Raw genomic sequence first — 21,723 nt, forward strand, 5'->3', positions numbered from 1 at the left:
CGAGCAGGGCGCTCTCTCCAATTGCAGTTTTTTTAGTGTCATTTTAAGTTGCAGCTTCCGGCCAATCAGCGCGCGCCGAGCCCGCTGACATCACGGGGCGGCCAGTTCCCTCCAGCTGCAGAGCTTCAGTTTGTCTTTTTTTTTTAAACTAAAATGGAGGCTGCTTTCTTGCCTTAAGGAGTACACTGCCTCTCCCGCTGGAGTCTAGATGTGGACATGTAATAAAGCGGGCAGCAGGATGGTGGTGGACGCGGCGAACTCCAACGGGCCCTTCCAGCCCGTGGCCCTGCTCCACATTCGGGGTAAGTTATTGTGTGTCTCGCCGAATCGGAACCTTCCGGGGCTAGTTAATAAATGGCTATTGTGCCTCGGATCAGAGGAGCAGGAAGTCCCCGCCGGCCGAGCCGCTGCGTCCGGCCGCCGACCCCGCGGGGGGCAGCGGGGGGGCTCGGCTGTGTCACCGCGGCTCCGTTCGGCGTCGGACCAACTACTCCCGGAATCCGAGTCTCGACCGAGGCCTGGCACGCAGAGTTCGAAGCTGGTTTTTCTGCCGTCTGCTGGCCCTCCCCTCCCCCTCCCCGAGCCGTGCTGATGTCAAAGGATGTGAAGTCACTGCCCGGGGAAGGTATTGGGTGGAGGTGGGAAGGAGAGGCGGGCGGCAGCGCGGGGCCAACTTGCCCGGCCGCGGAGTTGCCGCTGCCTCGGTGTTGCCGGGCGCTGCGAGGGGTTCTCGGGGGTTCGGCGGGTGGGGAGGGGGGTGTGCGGGGGGGAGGGGCTCGGCTAAAATCAACACGAGCTGCAAATATGCAGTAGCGATCGCAGAAAGAACTTCCTTTGAAAGGGCTGTGTTCATTCTTGCGGTGCAGTGCAAGCCTCAGCGAGAAACCTGCTCGGTCGTGCTTTGAGATGCCGAGATCTATTGTGGGGTCATAATTCCTGAGATGTTAGCGGGTCCGTGGGACAGTAGGAAATATTTTGCATTTCAACAGGCTCTGTGTTGACATTTGGCTTTAAGATTTAAAATGGCAACAAGTTTTCCGTGTGTACTGAGATCTCACTTTTAATAATTACAGTGTGCTGCTTGTGGTTTACACAAAACTGGGGGGCCGAATTTAGCTGAAAAACACCATTACCATGGTAATTAATAATAATTTCATTAAAATAGAAGCATCAGGGTAGCAGTATACTTACTCTTAGTTGGCATTTTAAAACATTTGTTATATAAGTTTTTTTTGTTCATAATTGAGAGGACAGAAAATGGATGTTAAGCTTTTCCAGAACACTTTAAATTAAAATGTATATTGTCACAGCTACGCCCTAACAAAACAGTTGTAACTGTCACAGTCTCCTCCAGGGACCCGTGTCAAGAAAGGGTGGGGGCAATATTTCTAGGTGACTAATAGTCCGTATGACTAAAATGCCGGACAAGATTTTTCAGATCCTAGGGTGTATCCAGGGCAGATAAACCGCACGAACACTCAATCGGTTGGAATAAAATGGGTGTTGCTTTTCTCTCCAAACCCTGTTTAATAAAGCCGGTGAAAATTCGTACCCACAGCGCCCAACCTGTAGGTTGGGCTACACATTCATTGTTTTACAGCATGTGCCCAGAAAAGAGCCAGTGTTGACCACAGACAGCATTTAGACACTTTAATACAGGAACCAAACGGGTAAAAACAAAATGTAGCTGTGTTTAGATTTAAGTTAGTCCTTTAAATACTGACTCATTAGCAGTAAGATAATTTTATTGCATCTAAAAGACGTTTTTTATAGTTTTAAGATACAAATAACAGATTTTTTTTGGTTTGTGAGCTTTTCCTGATTTTATTAGATACTTAATACTTAATATCCTAGTCATTTTCTGTACTGAGATAACTCTGAAATGGAATCATTTGATTTTATGTATTATACCACACTGATTTCTTTTTATTATTATTATTATCATTCCTAGACTTTATTATAGTCAGGTTGGATTTTTTGCTGTTGGTCAAATAGCTGGTTGGTTATTTTCTGATTGTGGGAGGAAAAGGTAGTGAAGTGTATTAAGAGACCTGAGTTTTTAAGAAGGGATAACCTTTAGGGACCTAAAACTAACTTTTAATTCAAACAGTGGAATGACTTCTAATTTCAAAACTTGAAGAACACTTTGTTGACTCCTAGTTTTTAGGGCAAGCATGTTCGTGTGCTGCTTTAGCAAGATTTGTTTTACTTCTGCTGGTTTTCAGATTCTCCACCCCTTAAACATCCGATCAGCCGGTCTCTTGTGTGTAACCCGTGCTGAGGGTCAGGAAACGAGACAGAAAGGCACGGCCCCACCCCAGAGCCACCAGTTTTGTGGGAGACCCACGCAGGGGCCCTGGTGCAGGACGGATGCTGGGGAGAGGTAGCCACCAGGAGGGGGTGGTGCCGAGGGCTGCTTCCCCTCTCTGGGTGCCCCTCTCCCCCTCCCCCCCATTCCCATTTAGGGAAGAGGGGTCTTCCACACAGAAGGGAAAATGACCTTCCAAGGTCACAAGACCCACATGTGGTCGGGCCAGAATCCAAATGCAGGCAGCTGTTTTGTTTTGTTTGTCATCGTTTTTTAAAAAACAAACTTATTTTAAAATAGAAATTTGGGCGGCGCCTGGGTGGCTCAGTCAGTTAAGCGTCCGACTTTGGCTCAGGTCATGATCTCACAGTTTGTGGGTTCGAGCCCCGCTTCGGGCTCTGTGCTGACAGCTCAGAGCCTGGAGCCTGCGTCGGGTTCTGTGTCTCCCTCTCTCTCTGCTCCTCCCCCTCTGACGCTCTGTCTCTCTCTCAAAATTAAAAAAAATTACGTTAAAAAAAATTTCTTTAAATACAAATGTTGGCAGTTTGCGAACCTTTTGCCACAGGATTACGCGTGTACTTTTTCCCAGTGCCTTATTGACATTCATCTGTCCCTGTGGCCTCTTGTATATGGCAGCTTTGTGCCCAGGGTTCATTTCTTCATTTATCTTACGAATATTTATCAGTTCCCCACCACCACATGCCAAGCAGGTCCCTAACTCAGAACCTGAAGCCAGCACTGTTCCAGCTTTCCGAGTTTACAGTCCCCTGCGGGGTGGGGCAGTCAAGTAAACAAATAAATCAACAGGATCCCAAACTGATTAGTAGTCCCAGTGGGTGTGATGGTTACCTTCTGTTAAGTAACCTGGAATTTGCAATTAATACGGTGAATTCGCATACCCTAAAAAGTTCAAGTGGGCGAGGAACATATTATTGGAACTTATATAAACTTGTCTGTCTGTAGAAGGAGAGAGCGTCACCTGAACTTGATGGCTGTATATTTAGCTCGATGACTTAAATCCTGTGCTTCCAGCGCCGTCCAAGAGGACTGCCTGCAAGCGGTGCCCTCCATGGTGGCCGCTGCCGTGGCCCCTGCCATGTGTTGGCTGTGGGGTACTCCGGATGTGGCTCGTGCAACTCAGAAACTGGATTTTTAATGTCATTTCATTATCGTTCCCTCCGATTTAAATAGACTCTTGTGTCCCGCGTATTGAAAGCTCAGCTGTAGCCTGGGATCGGCACTTTCTCCGCGAAGGGCCGGACAGCACAGGTGCACCTCAGCGTCACTGCGGTTCCCTCCCAGACCGCTGCTGCCGTAAAGCTCTTGTGGCGTTCGGTCAAGTCAGATGAATTGTTTGGTTTTCCAGCGCATGTAAAAGTTACGTTGCTTTCGGGGCGCCTGGGTGGCGCAGTCGGTTAAGCGTCCGACTTCGGCTCAGGTCACGATCTTGCGGTCCGTGAGTTTGAGCCCCGCGTCCGGCTCTGTGCTGACAGCTCGGAGCCTGGAGCCTGTTTCAGATTCCGTGTCTCCCTCTCTCTGACCCTCCCCCGTTATGCTCTGTCTCTCTCTGTCTCAAAAATAAAGAAACATTAAAAAAAATTTTTTTTAAATAAAGTTACGTTGCTTTTATGTTCTGTTACTGTCAGAAAAAACAACAGTGCGTGCTCGTGCGTTCGTTTGAAAATACTTCGTTGCTTACACAAAACACTGCATCCAGGGATCCACCCCAAGTCCAAATCCTTTTTGGGATCTTTTCTTGGAATGGGGAATCTATAGCCCTAGAGTGTCTTTGGGCACATTTCCTCCAAAGGCTCATTTTCTTTCCTTCCAAAAGAACAGTAATACAAATACTGAAAAATGGCAAAATTGAGGATGGAGCTACCAAACCAAAAAAAAAAAACAAAAAACACCTTGATTTCTGAAAAGCACTGACCATCACCTGAGGTTTCTGCAGATGATAATCACTGAGCACAATCACCAGAACAATTATAGTGATAAGAAGTTTGACGGACTGCACAAATCACCAGCGACAGAGTCAGCCGCGTGCTGAAATGGCACCCAGAGACCTGCCTAACACGGGGTTGCCACAAACCCTCAATTTGTAAAACACACAGGATCTGTGAGGCGCAGTAAAACGAGGCGTGCCTGTAAATATTTCTGGCTGCGAAAGCAGCCATAGGCAGTAAGTAAGTGAATAGGCGTGTCTGTGCTCCAGTAAAGCTTTATTCGCAAAAACAGGTGGCGAGCCACGTCTGGCCCACGGAACCTAGTTTGCCAACAACCCCTGTTGCAGACCATCCCTTGAGTTTCTCAATGGCCTGTTAGTGTGGTAAAATATGTGTCACTCCCAGAGCCAGGTTTGAGGCAGGAACAGCCAAACCAAGAAGATGTTCATGGCCAGAGAGTCCGTCTTTGAAGGACTGAGAAGTAGCCGCGGCCTGTGGGGAGCTCAGGAGCAAATTATTCCTTCATGTAAACCCATTTTTCCTGGCAAGTTGAGGTCTGCCTGCGGAAAAGTTTGTATTCTCACGAGTAAAATGTGCAGGGGCAGCATGGAAGTCTCCTTTCCTGCCCGGTCTGTCCGGTGACTAAGCATGGCCAGAGACACCCGTGGCCGATGCAGGTGGCTGGCCAGGCGTCCAACACTCCTATGTCATGTGACGATACCTGGCAGTATCCACCTTCCCCACGGTGAGGCAGGAAAACGCTTCAGTGGTGACCAAAAATGAAAGACCCCTCAAAAGATCAGACCGTGCACCTGTCTCTGGATGGTGTATCTGGCCAGCTCAGGGTTTTTGCTTCACAGACATCGTGTGCCCTGTGCCTGTCGTTCTCTCTGAAGTGGCTTTTTAGAGCTTGCCTGCAGTGACCTGAGTGTGGGGTTGTTTCGTATTTGGGAGACTGTGTGGAAGGTAAGCACAGAGACAGCTCTCTTGGGGTGGTGGGGGAGGGAGGGGGATTTGCATCAAGGCTGCACACCTTTTGTTAATGAGTCTTCCCTTGAACTCGGGTGTGGCAACAGCTTTCTGGTCACGACTCCTGCCTTGCAGCAGAAGCTAAACTCCCAGAAGGGTTTTCCCTAAAATATGTCGACGGTGAGAAAACAATGAAACATAAAGACAGGAGGTGGACAGTCAGGAAGAGTGTGTGTGTTTTTAAACCCCGGAAAGGGACAGACTCCTCGAGGGCAGAGTGGTCTGGGTACCTCGTCCTTCTCGCCTGACTTCTGGTCGCACACGTCAGATCCGGCTGCCCAGTGGCTGTCTTCTGACCGTGCAGCACCTTCCCGGCACTTTCGTGAACACCCGACCGGTTCCCGCCTGGGAGGTGAGCCGGACACGGGCTGGTGTCTCCCCTCCCCAAGGTCACCAGCCGGTAAGGCCGAGTCCAAGGCCCCTGTCCCTGGCACCAGCTGCACAGTCCCCAAGCTGTCGCCGGTGGCTGTCCCAGGAGCGGCAGTGTTTATGGAGCGTGTGGGGTCAGGGCCACATCCTCACGGAATCCGCCCAGCATCGTGCGTTCTAGAACAGGGGACCCTCTCGCCCCAGGCCACGGAGAATGAAGGAGCCAGAGTCTGAGCTCAAGCTCGCTCCTCTGCCCCACGTCAGGGTGTCAAGAGACGAGTGTAAAGCTTGCACATCACGCGTACCTTCTGATTGTCCCTGTTTTCTGTAGTGTGATATATTTGTGCGTCCGTCCCCTGACCTGCCGTCCCATTTCACCACCTCGTCTGCCAGCTGTTGATCGGGAGCTTCGTTTTCTTACCTCCTCCGCGAAACCTCAGCACCCTGAGGAAGGTCACGGTCAATCGGGTGTTTCTCATGACGTCCGGCTTCATCCCTAGAATGTGAGCACTCAGCCAGTGTAGGTGGATTGGAAATAAAAAGTGGTCTCTCTGAAGGACCGTTCAGATGATACGTATTTGGTGCTCCATCGGTCAGACAGTACCTGTCAGGCTTATGAGAAGCTGTACGAGGTAACTGCCTAAAAGGGTGGACACAGGGAGCCACTCTGCTGGGCCCGGCTTCAGACTGAATCTCTTCCCCATCAGATGGGAATAGCACCCCTAAGGATATGGAGATATGGAGAACTCCAAAACAGGGGGCGTGGGGCGCCTAGGGGGCTCAGGTCATGATCCCACGGTCTGTGGGTTCGAGCCCCGCATCGGGCTCTGTGCTGACAGCTTGGAGCCTGCTTCGGATTGTGTGTCTTCCTCTCTCTCTGCCCCTCCCTCCCCTGCTTATGTTCTCTCTCCATCTCTCAAAAATAAATAAACATTAAAAAAAATTAAGTTAAATTAATAAATAAAAAAAAAGGGGGGGCGATCAGTTTCTCTCACGAGTATACTTAAAGGAAAGTCATTTCTTTTTGATCCTGGAAAGACACTGGCTAGAGTCCATAAGGGCAGAGTATTATAGCAGGTAAAGTCTGGTTTGGGCCCTAGAATTGTTCATAAATCAAAAGCCCTTGTATTTAAAAAACAAAAAACAAAAGAACTAAAGGCACATAACAAATGCAGTGAGTGAATGTCTATATCAGGTCTTCGTTCTAAAACGAAACCAAATCAAATCTATAGCAGACGTTCTTGGGGCGGTTGGAGAAAGTTGAGTGTGCAGTGATATGGGCTGCTGTGGAATTAACTGTTTTCTGGGTGTAGTAAGGGTGTGGTGATGTTGTAAGGACTGTCCTTCCTCTTAGGGACCAGCGGTGGAATTATTTAGGTGTGCAGAGTGATGAGCTCTGCTGCCTTCTTGAGACAATAAAAGGAAAAATTATCGTAAAGCGAATACACTAAGATGGGAGCAGCTGGTGAATCTGGTTCCCTGCAGGTGTTTATTGACCTGTGTAGGTTTAAACTTTTCTGTAGTGCTGGAGAGAAGTATCTTAAAGATGTTCTGCTTTAGGGGGCACCTGGGTGGCTCCGTCGGTTGAGCGTCTGACTTCAGCTCAGGTCATGATCTCACCGTTCATGAGCTGGAGCCCCGCGTCGGGCTCTGTGCGGACAGCTCGGAGCCTGGAGCCGGCTTCGGGTTCTGTGTCTCCCTCTCTCTCTCTCTGCCCCTCCCCGGCTTACACTCTGTCTCTCCGTCTCTCAAAAATAAATAAACATTAAAAAAAAAGATGTTCTGCTTTAGAAAAAAATGCACCAAGGAAATGTAATTATTCAGAAACTGTTTCCAAAATGGCGAGCTTTGGTCTTTTACGTTCAGGTCGGCCGTTCCCCTTTGTGCTGCTGCGGGCAGAGCGGTGTCTCTGGTGAAGTCATCAGGCGAGGGCCGGGCCGTCCCGGGCAGGACAGCATTGAGGCGCTGCGGCCAGCGCCCGGTGCCAGCGGGCACAGACGGTAACACCGCCTTCCCAAATGGTGTTTTTGGGGTTTACACCCTTTTTTGATGTTTATGGGCATCTTTATTGGTCTCTTAAAGTGTCGTAACAGCCTTTAAGGCACACTCTGAGATGAAACCAAGGTTCCTCTGAATGAGAGAGGTGGGGAGCTCGGTGCTTAAGGGTGGGGGATCCCTGCGTCCCACCCCCACCCCAGCACTGGCTGGGCAGAGCCGTCTCGGGCAAGCTGACTCACCCCGGGCCCGGAAATGGGAGCAAGATGCCCCGCCAGCCTGCGTTTCACGAGGGTAAAAGGAGCGAGTGCACGTAAGTGCTGAACGCGGTGCCTGCACATCGGAAGGCCCCCCACACATGGTCCGCCTTGCCCACAGGGCGCTTCGGAGCCCAGCCTCTTAATCACGGCTTGGTTTTTTTCTTTTCTTCAACAGTAACCTCTGTCGGTTCATCTGGAAGCACATCTGTCTCCCTCCCTCCCCCACTTGCCAAGCCTTTTCTCCTCTTGCAGTTTGCAGGCCGTTTCACCGCCCCGGAGAAAGTAGCGTCATCAGTAATCCTGGAGTGTGTACTGTGTCCTGCTTATATAGACCGCGTGTCATAAAGCGCCTAGTGAGACAATCACAGGCACCATCTCGGTGGCTCTCTGGTCCCTGTGCTCAGCCCTGCAGCTCTCTTGGGTCCAGACTACTCGGTGAAACGGGAGATCAGTGTTTGCTTCCGCCCCTCCCCTCCCCTCTCTCCTCGCTGTTCTTAAGGCTTTGGAAGGTCTTCCCAATTATGTTCAGGAAGAATGCTCTTTTCAGAGTTAGAGATACATTGTCTGTGATCGGTCCCAAGTAGGGTGACCCGGCTTCTCGTTCCCCTGCCGTTGTGTTCCAGTGCAGGTGCGGCTTGTGACACTCCAGAAATTGCCTTGTTGTCAAATCCCATTACGTTAAATTCCACTGCGTTCCTGTTTGTGCTGGGAGTTTTTCATTGCGACAGCATGTGAACTCAGTGGGCTCTCCACGATCTCCTTAGATCTTCTTGCTTTAAGTGTTGATGCTGAGGTGTTTTCCATAGAGCTTGAACCGTTTAACACCGGCCCAGCGGGTTCTGTGGACGCTCCCTTGTCTTGGATGCACATGAACTTCTGTGCTCCTTTAGGATTTTTGTCTGCTGCTTGTGTCGTTCACGAGCAGTGTGTTCTGATTTCAGCATTTTGACTCATGAAGTTGTAAGAACAGTAATGTTTCACTGTAGGAAATAAGCCCAATCCTTCCTCATTGCGGGTCCCTTATCCTCGGTGGGCATCAGGGACAACGAGGTGGGGAGGGTGTGTGCATGCTTGTGTGTTTGCATTTGCAGACGATTTGGGTACATACACAGCTAGGAGTTGGTCTTTTCACCTTTAAGTAGTAGACCCACCTGATCCAGGGTTAGCACTGGGGACCACGTTTTCTGAACTCTGAAACCGTGAAGGTGTCGTCCCTGCGCAGGGCAGCTCACGTTCACAGACGTGGTCCGGGGGCTCCTGGAGTCCCAGTGATGCTTTCGAGGGATCTGCAAGGCCAGAACAGTCTTCCCAAGAGCACCAAGGACCCGTGTGTCTCCGTCATGGTGTGGCGGTCTACCCTAATGGTGCAGCGGCGGTGGTGGGTAAGACCGCCCCTTCCACGCAGCAGGCCACGGTGTGCATTCCAGCACGTGCACGCCAGCCTGACCTAGAAATGTCCTTGAGGAAGCCTGACATGGTCAGTTTTATTACCTTTCAACCTTGCCCCCCGCCTCTTAATGTTTTGGGCGATGGAGTGTGGAGCTCTCAGAAAGCCCTCTGGCAGGCTCGCCTCAAACACTGAACGGTTGTGTGAGTTGCAAGCTGAACTAGCCACTTTTTTCAGGATCAGCGTTTTTACTCGAAGGAACAGAAGGCAGACAAACTGCCTTGAAAAGTGACGAAGCGAGCCCGTCGATTCAAGGGAAACAACAGTGACACTATTTGTTCATGATAAAAATCAGAGTTGCGGGCAAAAATTTGAATTTTGGGAAACTTGCATCTGCCAGCGTGAGCTCCACAACTCCCGGTGCTGAAGAGCCTGGTGCTGTTAACTAGCAGAGCTTCGCGGATGCGTCTGTGGAAGGTCTTCGGAGCCCCGCACACCGGCACGTTCCAAGCGAGCGAGAAATGGTGCTGCCGGCACGCGTGGGCAGAAGGGATGGTCAAAATGCAGGAAATACCGCGGGGTTTCGACGTAAAATGTTCATCAGCATAGTTTCGATCTGTGTTGCAACTAATATTTAAGAAACTGCCTCTTGTTGAATGTTAGTGTAGAATCAAAGAAGAATATTTTGAAACATTTTTGAAAAAGCCATTGAATTGCCTCCTTTCTTCAAATAAACATGCCTGTGTGAGGCTTGGCCTTTTTTTTTTTTTTCATGTACTTCAACCAAAACAACATATCGAGCAAACTGAGTACAGAAGCAGAAATGTGAATCTTCCTCTCCTTTGCTAAGTCAGACATTAAAGAGATCTGTGGAAATGTAAAACAGTTACATTTTTGCTAATTTTGAGGGGGGTAGGCGGGTGGTAAAGTTATTTTCATAATATTTAAGTTCACACAAAAATGAACCTTTAATTGTTTTAAATGAATGAATGAATAAATATGTGAAACCTTCTCTTACCTGCTGGGTATCAGTAGGTGTAACCCATGCAATGCAAGCTCTCCAGGGCCTTGCAGACCTTTTAGAGTGTCCATGAGTCCTGACCACAAAAATTGGAGGCCACTGTCCTAGGAACCCTCTGTAGCTTGGGCTGGACATGACGCTGACCCTATTTTTACCACGCCTCTGTATTTTTTTCTCTTCCCCTCCCCCTCAAAAAATAAACGAAAATCCCAAATTACAGTCGGCCAATAATGTGACAGGGTCTCTGAGGCCACAGTGACAGGTGATACCTGCTGTGCCCAGCCGCTGCACTGCTGGTGGTAAGGTCACCCTAGGACCCAGAACCTCCCTTTCCACCTTAGTCCCCTTCCTTCTGTCTTTTATTAATCTTTTTAAGAAATCCATATGTGAATATAGCCACTTAATGTTTTTTTTCCTTACAAATCTGAAATTCTCGCTGGCCTTATCCCCCTGAATCAGTCTCTTACCTTTCCTGTCATTTCTGAGTGAATTGCTTGGGTTTACTGTGTATCATCCCAGACTGTGTATGTGTGTGTGTGTGTGTGTGTGTACGCGCGCACACTCGTGTGTGTGTTTTCACATAATATATATACTTATTTATTCACAGAAAGTCTATAGTATTTAAAAAAAATTTTTTTAATGTTTATTTTTGAGAAAGAGAGCATGAGCAGGGGAGGGGCAGAGAGAGACACAGAATCGGAAGCAGGCTCCAGGCTCCGAGCTGTCAGCACAGAGCCCGATGTGGGGCTCGAACCCATGAAGGAGATCATGACCTGAGCTGAAGTCGGACACTTACCCGACTGAGCCACCCAGGCACCTCTCGTTTCTTTATTTCTTAAGAAAAAGACTGACATGAGAGCAGTTTTAGAAATGTAAACCTTTTACAGGTTTTTACCATCTGGTTACTCTCTAAAATGACCTGGTGCCCTGAGGTAACGTTACGTTATCTTGTGTCCTGTATCATACTGTATACGCGTATGTTGTGTGAACCCAGATGTGCTCCCCTGCATCTTTCTGCTAATTGGGCTCCAACTCTTGGACCAGGTGGGCCTCTGGGAGGAGCACCCAAGGAGCACCTGCCACATGCTGGGACCGGCCTGGGGGCCTTCACAGACACTTAACGCCCACAGCCTGGCGGAACAGAAGCTCTGTGCTCATTTTACAGGCGTCAGAAACGATCCCGCGTGCACCTAACCAAACAGTGAGCGACAAGGCCACTAGAACTTAGGCCCTTTGTACGACACTGGGCTGCCAGAAACACGGATTTTTGTGTCTCCACACTTGAGACCTGGTCCTGAGGAGACATTTTACTTCAGAAAGCATCGCTGGGGCTCCTGGCTGGCTCAGTCAGTTAAGCGTCCAACTCTTGGTTTCAGCCTGGGTTGTGATTTCACAGTTGGTGGGATCGAGCCCCAAGTCGGGCTCTGCGCTGACAGCACAGAGCCTGCTTGGGATTCTCTCTCCCTCCCTCTCTCTCTCTCCCTCCCTCCCTTCCTCCCTCCCTCCCTCCCTCCTTCTCTGCCCCTACCCCACTCGTGCTGTCTCTGTGTCTCTCAAAATAAATAAATAAAAATTCAGAGAGCATCGCTGACCCCCCTGTGCCTGCTCTGAAAATGTTTCACTAGATGTTGGAAACACTGAGGTCTTGCTAATTCACTGACTGCCCCGTCCTCCCCATACACTTCTTCTGGAAGTCAGACCCAGTCCTCCCAGAGCCCCGAGCTCTGTGATCCAGGGTAAGGGCCTGATGGTCACGTCCTGGGGTCCTTGACTAAGTCTCCATACCTTCCTGAACCTGCGAATGCCTTAGTTTAAAGATGCACTAGAGGGGCACCTGGCTGGCTCAGTCAGAAGCGCGTGGGGCTCTTGATCTCGGGGTCCTGAGTTCAAGCCCCATGTTGAATATAGAGATTACTTAAAAATGCATAAATAGATACCTACGTAGGTAGGTAGGTAGGTAGGTAGGTAGATACGGATGCTTTTGATTAAATTATGTATTTTCGAGGGAATTAAAAGGAAGGTGCTTAGATTCATGTTTATCTGGTGTCCCTGAGGACAAAAGCACGTGATGCGAATGAGCAAGTTCCCCCTTTAATTTTGTCCCTAAGAGAAATGCTTCGCAGTAGGAAACTTGAGTGACTGCCCAATGAGTAAGGGTTCTTTCAAACTCTAATAAATCCAGAAACTTTTTCTCTTTGCAGTAAAGTCACAAATGATATTATATTGAAAAGGTATTAATCTTAAAGGTTAACTGAAATTGGTACTTCAAGCCAAATTGAAATGTCTTACCTCCTCTTTCCTTCCCCGCCCCCACACCCCTTCCTCCCCGAAAGCAGAAAGCACTCCTTCGTGGATTGTGTCCTTTGTTTTCCAGATGAGGCCTTCACAGGTTGACCCTGACCTCTGTAAGGCAAGCTTCCTTCGGGTTGACTTGTCTAATTCAGATGATACAACATCAATAGCTATGAATCCTGCACTTTTTACTTCTGAGTTTTGTGCATCAGTGAAGTGCAAACGTGTATCAGAATCTTAATCTGGAAAATTTTTGCATTTAATTTTGATACGAGTTCTAATGACCTGTGTTCGAACCAAGACTGCCCTGCCTGCATAGGTTGGAAAAACACCTGGTGCCGGGTGTGTGTGTGTGTTTGAGCGCGTGTGTGCGTGCACGCATGCTTGTTTAAAGCCAAATATCCTCTTCTAAAAACCAGTTCAGTCTGTGGTCTTGTTATGGTCAGCTAGTGTCCGGGCTCAGTCATTTGCCTATTTGAGCAAGGCGGAGAGCCTCCTTTTGTGTGAAATATAAGCTAAACTTGGAGGCCCTCCACCCCCCACCCCCCCGCAGATAACTTTCTACACTGTAGTTCTCTTTTTGAAGTATTAAAAAAATAATAACAATGACAAAGGGAAGCTTAAGAGACGTGTTCAGGAACACACTCTCTGGCAGAAAACAGGGCCTTCTCAGCCAGTTCACAGCCTTAACCCTGGCGCCCGTAGAAACCGAAACACGCCGCCCACGTCAATATTTACACCAGTAGGGGGCTTGTGGACGCGCAGTGGGGCCGCCCAGGAGCTGGTGCAGGCCACGTGGCCGCGGTCTGCGTGCGCTTTCTCGCCTGTCGTCTGGTGTCCCGGCGTTACCGTCACCCACTTGTTCCAGAGATTTTTCAGACTTGCGTAGCCGCAAGACCGAATTGTTTTGGGAGCCCGGTCTGCGGGGAGCAGCTCGGTACCCTCTCTGCAGCCGGCAGGCGCCCAGAGGGGAAGGCGTACCTGTTCTTGTTTGTCATTAGCACCCAGGAGACTTCCTGATCTTCAAAGGTCCTCACATGCATTCATTAGCCATCCTCTTTCCTGGGAGGCAGCAATCAGGTGGTGTCGGCCCCACCTTCCTGGGCCCTGGCTCGGGCGAGTGAGGTTCCCCGACTTGCCTGCGGTCCCACGAGGAGCTGGTCGGGGCTGGTGACAGACCGGATGAGCGCCTGGGTTTTTTGACTCACCGCTCTGGGCTCACACCCCTCGGAGTGTGCACCGGGGCTGCTCTCCCAGGTCCCTTTATCACCGAGATCCATCTACGCGGTACTTTCTGCTCTCGGTTTCTCACAGTGGCGCGGGGTGCGGGGCTGCCGCGGGCCAGGCGAGCTGGGCTTTCGGCGTCTTCGAGAAAAGAGGTGCAGACTCTGGCTCCCGAAAGTGAGGCTGTGCCTCGGAAGTGTGCGGTTCTGAATGAAATCTGACTCGGGGGGGGGGGGCCTCAGATCTCGCCCTCCTCCCCTTGCCCGCTTGTCCCCCAGCGCACATGGCCCGAAACTCCTGTGGGAGAAACGCCACCCGGTTTCCCTTTGGTTTCGGGACCCCGCCCCTCCCGAGAGACCTCCAGGTGACGTGGCATTTTCCAGAAAGCCGACAAGAGTAGGCCAGTGCTAAACGTAGACTTACTACCGGTGTGCATTCCTCCCGAGTAATGCTTACAGCGAGTGCGAAATTAGTGTTCTAGCGACAGTAGTTCGGCCTGAAGGTCTAGATGGGGAGAGGCCGGTTTTAGCTGAAAGCTTAGTATAGGCGTCTGTCCGAGGGGAAACAGTAGGAAAGACAGCGACTTCTTGGTGACGTATACAATTGAGGGGATGTTTACGTTGGAGGAAAAAAACAGTCTGTGGGGCTCCTGTTCCTCATTTTCATAAAGCCCCGCAAACGTTTCCTTCCTCGTTCTTGGCTTTCAACTACCCCGTGTGTGTGCTCTCGTTGGCGGAAGCCTTGGCGGTCTGGCAAGCCCGCCCTTTGTTGTGCCGAATAAGGTTAAAGTTAAGACTAGAAATGTTTGGTTAAACGAGCTCATTTCAGAGGGAAGGAGAGCTTTTTGGAAGATACCAAACACAGAAAGAGAATAAAACTGAGTTTTGACCTTCTGCCTCGCGGCCACCCAAAGCTTTGTTTCATTCCTTGGGCAAATATTTAGAGATCACTCCCTCGCTTGGCGGTACTGAAGGGGCATGTCTGCACCTGCTTGGGCCAGGCACACGGAGAGTCAAGAGGCCCTGTGGGCAGGGCCGGGCCTCCCGGGAGAAGTGACACCTGTAAGCCCACCGGTGGTCCCCACACAGTGTCGGGGGCCGAGAGATTGAGCGGCACAGCAGAGAACGTGTTGGGCTGGGGTGTGGCCATGTATGTGGGGAGAGAAATCTGAGAAGGGGGTTTACATCAAGTAGGATCACTTGCTGGACCGTAAGGTGGAGAGTGGCAGAGCAATGGAGTAAAAAGGTCGCAGTGGTGTGGCCGCCACCCTTGTCATTACATGAGGGAGGGCAGGCTCAAGACGCGTTGCTGTGGTCCCATAGCGAAACTCGAAAGTTAGACCAAAAGTGATACCTTGGGTGGGGTGTGTGTGTGTGTGTGTGTGTGTACATACGTGTACCATGTGAACGTCTTAAGTTCAAAAAGTCAAGAAGAGGCGTCACGTTAAAGGTGGGGGTCGTGTGCTGATGACTGACCTTCACGCTCCGAATCAGGGCTGCTATTTTTCTGTGTCTTTGAAGTTGCTGTTGTGCTTCTAGTCAGTTCACTGCCTCAAGGCCAAGATCACGCATTTGTGTCGAGACTCGGCCAGACTGTAACTCTGCTGGCCCCTGTCCCGTTGCGCACGCGCCCCGCCCTCGCCCAGCCCGTCGGCGTGCGCACCCTCGCTGGCGAGGACGGCAGAGCGCGAGGATGCGGGCAGCGCGGGCAGGTCAGTCACCCCTGGGCTTCCCGGCCAGGGCCTCACTCACATTGTGTCGTGGTGGTTGACCTGACTGTTCCTTACTGTGTTTCGTTGGGTGAGTGACCCAGTTTTGCCGTATTTCGGACCTTGTCCCTGTGTCGCCAGCCCTGCTCCTTTCTTCGGTGTGACGCGGTAGGGCTGTCAAAGCCAGCGGTGCTTCAGACCAGATGCCCGCTGTCATCTTTCGCACACCGGGGTGGGGGCGGGGGGAGTTTGAGAAGGAAGTTGGGGAAGGTAGGGCCTGGCGGCTCCCGCTTTCCTGGCGGCACAAGACAGGAGGGGGAGGCCTCTGCAAAACGTCCAGGCGGAAGCAGCGAGGTGGGAGGTGCAAGGAGCGGAGAGGGACCCGAAGGGCACGGTGAAGGGTGGCAGCCATGACTTGGTCGCCGCAGAGCCTTTGTGTATCTGGACGGTGGTCCCTTGTCCCAGATGCACTCGCAAGTACTTCCTCCCGGCCTGTCTGTTTCCGTCTGCTTCCGCGAGGGCATCGTCGGGAGCACAGGAATCTCTCATTTGGGCGAAGTCCAGTTTATCTAATTTGTCTTGTGCCGCTTGTGGTTTTGGTGCTAAGATCTGAGAAGCCACCGCCGAATCCAAAGATCTCCTGTGTTTTCTTCTAAGAGTTTTGTCATCTTGGTTGGTCTTTGATCCATTTTGAGTTAGTTTTTGCAGATGGTGTCAGGTGAGGGTCCAGCTTCATTCTTTTTCAAGTAGACGTCCGATTTTCCCGGCATCGTTTGTTGAAAAGACTGTCCTTTCCCCCACTGAATGGACTTGGCACGCTCGTGAAAACTCACTGGGCCATAACGTGAGGGTTTATTTCTGGGCTCTCTTCCATTCCCCTGCTCTACATGTCTGCAGCACAGCCTCGATTGCTGTAGCTTTTGGGGGAGGTTTAAAAGCAGGAAGCGTGAGGGGCGCCTGGGGGACTCGGTCAGTTAAGTGTCCGACTTCGGCTCGGGTCATGATCTCACGGTTTGCGAGTTCGAGCCCCACGTCGGGCTCGGTGCTGACAGCCTGGAGCCTGCTTCCGATTCTGTGTCTCCCTCTCTCTCTGCCCCTCCCCTGCTCATACTCCGTCTCTCTCTGTCTCTCAAAAATAAATGTTAAAATTTAAAGTCAGGAAGCGTGAGTCCTCCAGTTCTGTTCTTTTTCAGAACTGTTTTGTATTCAGGGTCGCCTGTGTTTCCATGTAAATCTCAGAACCAGTTTGTTCCCACTCCTGCCCTCTCCGCAGCCCTGTCTGGGCTAGAGTCGGTTAGATCAGGCTAGTGCAGCCCAGATTCTCCCTGGCAGTTCCTCTGAGCCTGAGCGGGGAGAGCCCACTCCTGTCGGGAGTCTGGGGCCTGGGCCCGACTCATGACTCGGTCCGCCGAGAGCCCCCAAGGTGTTTAAGTTTCCGAAGGCTCCGGTTTTGTTCTAAAAAGCTACTTGAATTTTGTATTCTATTTCATACTTATTATAGTTGACGTAAAAGCGCTTAGCGTGATTTAACTGTGTTGTAAAACTGATACTCCAGGACATGTGCCGTGTTTATCCTGTGGCTTTCTCCACCCCCCAGAACGCACACCCCAGTTTAGAAGGCCAAGCTGGGGAGAGCCTGCCCGTCAGAGTTCTCCTTTTATTTGTAAACGTCGTCGGTTTGGCTGCGTGCTGTGTAACCTCTCTGGACCGAAGGCCGGCCTCCATCCGCACTGAGTGCCGCAGCACTCCCTCCCTGATTTGCATTACGTTGGTGTCTCCTGCGAAGCCGCCATCCTTTTGTGTTGATTCTCGAGCTGGATTTGGATCTTGTCAGTCTTAGCCATCGAAAAGATTTCATTCTTAAGAGGAGGAAATCCATTTCCCTTTTGGGGGTGGGGGGGACTCCCTTTGGCCAGAGGGCTCACGTCCTTAGTTTACCTACGTTCAGATGTACCGAGGATAGTGGTCCAGGATCAGTCATTTCCAAAGGCCTTTGCCGCCCTGTGCCAAGCAAGGCGTTTACCTGTCCAAGGCAAAACTCAAGGTGATGTCGAGTGGGTTTTTTATAAAGCTGGATTTATTAAGTTTACAGGACTGTCCTTCATCCCAAGATTGTCCTTTGTGCTCTGAAAATGTCTTTTCTGTGATTCTTTTTGTAATGTTCTTATTTGTCAGGGTGGTAAGCCAGTGTTGTCCACTGGCAAGATTCGTAGTGAAATTTTACTGGTCTGTGAAACCCTAACTCCAGAACATCATTTGAAGCCACAAATCTCAGATTTGTACCTTGTTTACATTTGGAATTGCCACATAATATTAAGCAATTTGTGCAACTTAAGTGCTCGTTTTTTATATTTCTTTTATATGAAATGTCCAGACTGGGCAAATCCACAGGGGCGGAAAGCAGGTTAGAGGTTGCCGGGGCCGGGGGGAGGGGAATGAGGCAGGATTACTGGAATGAAAACGTGTGGAAAGTGGGGTGACTGCCCAACACTGAGAACTCTACAGGCCGGGTTGAGTTGTGTGCTTTAAAATGGTTAATCGGTCCGTCGCTTACACAGAACACCCAGGGCTCACGTGATGAATCACTAAATTCTACTCCTGAAACCATTATTACACTGTATGTTCGCTAACTTGGATTTAAATTAAAAAATCAATCAATCAATCAATAAGCAAAAAAATAAAATGGTTAATTGGATGCCATGTGATTTCACCCCCAGCCTTTAAAAGCCCATCCTCCTCGAAATGGGAACCCTCACGCACCGTTGGTGGGGATGGAAACTGGTGCAGCCGCTCTGGAAAACAGTGTGGAGGTTCCTCAAAAAATTAAAAATAGAACTACGTATGACCCAGCAATCGTACTGCTAGGAATTTACTCAAAGGGTGCAGGAGTGCTGATGCACAGGGGCACTGGTACCCCAGTGTTTACAGCAGCACTATCAACGATAGCCTAATTATGGAAAGAGCCTAAATGTCCACCAACTGAGGAATGGATAAAGAAGATGTGGTTTATATATACAATGGCATACTGCTTGGCAATGAGAAAGAATAAAATCTGGACATTTGCAGCAACGTGGACGGAACTGGAAGGTATTCTGCTGAGTGAAATAAGTCATTCAGGGAAGGCAGATACCATATGTTTTCATTCATATGTGGATCTTGAGAAACTTAACAGAAGACCATGGGGGGAGGGAAGGGGAAAAAATAGTTACAGAGGGAGAGAGACAAACCACAAGAGACTCTTGAATGCTGAGAACAAACAGGGTTGGTGGGGGGCAGGGGAGAGGGGGAAATGGGTGATGGGCATTGAGGAGGGCACCTGTTGGGACAAGCACTGGGTGTTGTATGGAAGCCAAGTTGACAATAAATTGTATTCATTAAAAAAATAAAGATCTGATACCTGAAAAAAATAAAAGCCCATCCTCATTGGTGTTGATACATGGAAGGCCAGAGGGTGGGAGGGGTGTCTCTCCAGGTTCTGTGATTCCAGCTGAGCACGGGATCCGCGCATTAGTGCGTGTACACACGGTTTATTTGTGTCTCCGAGCATAATCATCAGAAGCTGACGAGGTAGACAAACCTCCTGCTTTGGGACGGCAGAAAGGTTTGTTCTAACACTGCCCTGAGACTCCAAGGTCATCTTTATTGTCACCTCAGAAACAGCCTGCAAAAGCTGAAGTTTTGAAATCCCCTTCGGGAGAATCCAGTTAAGTGTCTCGTGTTGCTCTGTTTAGTTGCTGTGCTCTCAGTGGTGACTGGGACGCCGGCCACCATGCTGACAGCAGGCAGTTGACTTGTGTCCCATAAAGCTTGAAAGGGGAGCATGAGACTTGGCCTCCCCTCCAAAAAAAGAAAGGAGGAGAGAAGGAAAGCTCTACATTATTTGTAAGTGAGGAAGAATCCTTGTTATGAATCTAAGTATAGTACTGTTTTAAGACTTTCTCTGCTTGCTGCTTCCAGAAGGAAACGCACAGCCAGGAACTGCTGGGCTAGGGCCCCCCTGCCCTGGGGGATCTGGGGCGACCCCAACACTCACTGCTGTTCCGGTGTCTTCTTTCCCGAAAGAAAGCCTGTCGCCTGAACCTCTGTTAAAATACTGACTGTGCTTTCCTTGGAACAGAACAGCTGATCTCATCTAATGTGCCAGAAAGTGGGATTTTTTTTTCAGGGAAGATGATTTTTCCACTGAACTTTGACTTTGTGAACGTCTGTGCTTTGTTGGCATGTCAGTGGTTTTCCGTTCATGGAGCCTGATGACAGAGGGACGATCCCGGGCACCTAAGTTCTGCGGGGGGGGAGGGGGTGGCTCCGCATGGCGACAGCTCCTCCCCCACGGCACCCTTGCAGGGACCTGCGGACGGCATTGTTGCGGGCGTCGTGTCCTCGCGGTGGTGCTCCCAGAAGCCCAGCGCTGGCTTGATGTCCACAGTGACAGAAGCAGAGAGATGTCGGGGGCTGTTTGTGGTCTGCCCTCGAGGGGCGCTCCTGCCTCGGATGCTGGACCCCACTTGGCTGTGTCGGAGCCGCAAAGGCCGTGAGCACCCGCCTTAGGCCTGTCGTTGATGCAGAAGGTCTGGTCACTCAGCTCTCTGCCCCAGAGTGTAACCCCTCTGCGTGCCACGTGTCCTCTCCCGCTACTTCGGGGCTCCGTCCCCGCCGTCCGCAGGAAAGAGGGCTTCCAAATCCATTCATTCACATTTTACACCCCCTGTAATGCTTCTCTCCACGAAACCTCCCATTGTCACTGGCGGAAGCACGTGGGACTCGAGAGCCACAGGCTGCTCTCTCAGCGTGAGGCCGGGATGACACTGACAAGGGACGATCGAGCCCAGAACTGTAAACAGATCCTCAGTGTGGCTTTGAAAGTTCTGACCTGATTCGGTCCTGCTTTGAGGCCGACGAGAGCCGCGGGTTGGCCCAGATCCGAGTAACCCAGAGCTGCAGAAAATCCACCCGCGTCCTGGGTCAGGGCCGGGGTCCAAGAGGGAGGCGGGCAGTGGGCTCTGTGCCCCGAGCACACATCCTGGCAGATACCCAGCAAAGGTGTGTAGTCGAAACGTAACCTAATCATGTTATTCTGTTAAAACAAACCCGATTTCTTCTGAGTTGGGTCAGGTTATAGCTGTCGTATCAGATGCTGTCTTCAGAGGTGTAATTGGAAAATTCAAGTCCGTAAAGCAGGTACATGCGGATAAGAAAGCCTGCCCTCGGGGGGTTTGCTGTAGAAGGAAGATGAGAAGAGAACGTGAACCTCTAGGCTGGCAGGTCAAATGAAAGCGTCACTAGAGCCACGGGAGCCGTGGGGAGAGGGGAGCGAGCCGCTGACCAAGTGACAGGGATGGGGGTCGGGGGTGTGGGGGGCCTGGCAGAGCAGACCGCGTGGAGGGTGAAGGGAGGGCGGGGGGTGGCAGGTGGGTGTATGGCTGTCCTGCTCTTGACGTATTCACCCAACACACACTTCTGAGCACTTCTGTGCCCGTGCCCATTGCACACCAGTGAAGTACGTAAAGGCCAGAAGTCCATGTGCAGATAACTGTGCTCCGCGTTTGTGCAGGAAGAATGCCGCGCTCCACGTTGGGCAAGAGATGTGCGGCGGCCGTGGTTCTGTTCGTCTTGCCACAGACGAAATAGGGACCTTCTTGCTGGTATCTGTGATGTCTTAACGGAGAAGACGCGCTTGCAGATTTCTTAGGGTGCTATTTATATTCTGGCTACTTCCAAAAAAAGAAGGTGATGTGGCCTAAAGTATTAGAAAATATGCAGCAGTCTGTTAAGGGAAAAAGGGACTAGAAGCCACCGTGGAAGGCTAGTCCCCTTTCTGAGTGGAGCTGTTCAGCAGTTTCGGAAGAATTTTCTGTGACTCTTTTTAAGCTTCCTTCTGGTTCGTGATGCCAAAACCCTCGCAAGGCGCGCGAGGGGAGGTGCTCACCTTCCTGTCCCGTGTGTAAGACAGGACGTGCCTCCTGATACGGAGAAGTAGCCAGCTGTGTACACGGGTTGAAGTGGAGTTTAATTTGTGCAAGGACAGTCTCATTGTCACAGCGGTATCAGGATGGGACTTTGAAGGCAGACCTCAAAAGAACTAACTACTTGGTAGCTGGGGCCGATGGGGGGGCCCTCACCCGGGTCCTCAGCAGTTTCCGGTTGTAGAACCAGAGCCCGGCAGGAGGTCCGTGCAGACCAGGAG

General features: G+C 50.6%; 1 protein-coding gene across 5 annotated transcripts in view; it reads left to right on the plus strand.

Moving 5' to 3' along the window:
* PPP2R5C (protein phosphatase 2 regulatory subunit B'gamma) overlaps window positions 1–21,723 on the plus strand; it is a 128,203-nt gene that overhangs the window by 30,446 nt on the left and 76,034 nt on the right. The window contains exon 1 of one of the 5 annotated variants that reach the window (XM_015073342.3): window positions 82–302. The exons of 2 other annotated variants lie outside the window; for them this stretch is intronic. In XM_015073342.3, coding sequence (XP_014928828.1) covers window positions 209–302 — 94 coding nt within the window. In that variant the 5' untranslated portion in view covers window positions 82–208. Of the gene's footprint in view, window positions 1–81; window positions 303–416; window positions 626–21,723 lie in introns of those variants that run through there. 2 more of the 5 variants (XM_015073341.3, XM_053224947.1) reach the window with 2 other exon arrangements.

This window comes from Acinonyx jubatus, chromosome B3, assembly GCF_027475565.1.
Source record: "Acinonyx jubatus isolate Ajub_Pintada_27869175 chromosome B3, VMU_Ajub_asm_v1.0, whole genome shotgun sequence".
Taxonomy (NCBI): Eukaryota; Metazoa; Chordata; class Mammalia; order Carnivora; family Felidae; genus Acinonyx; species Acinonyx jubatus.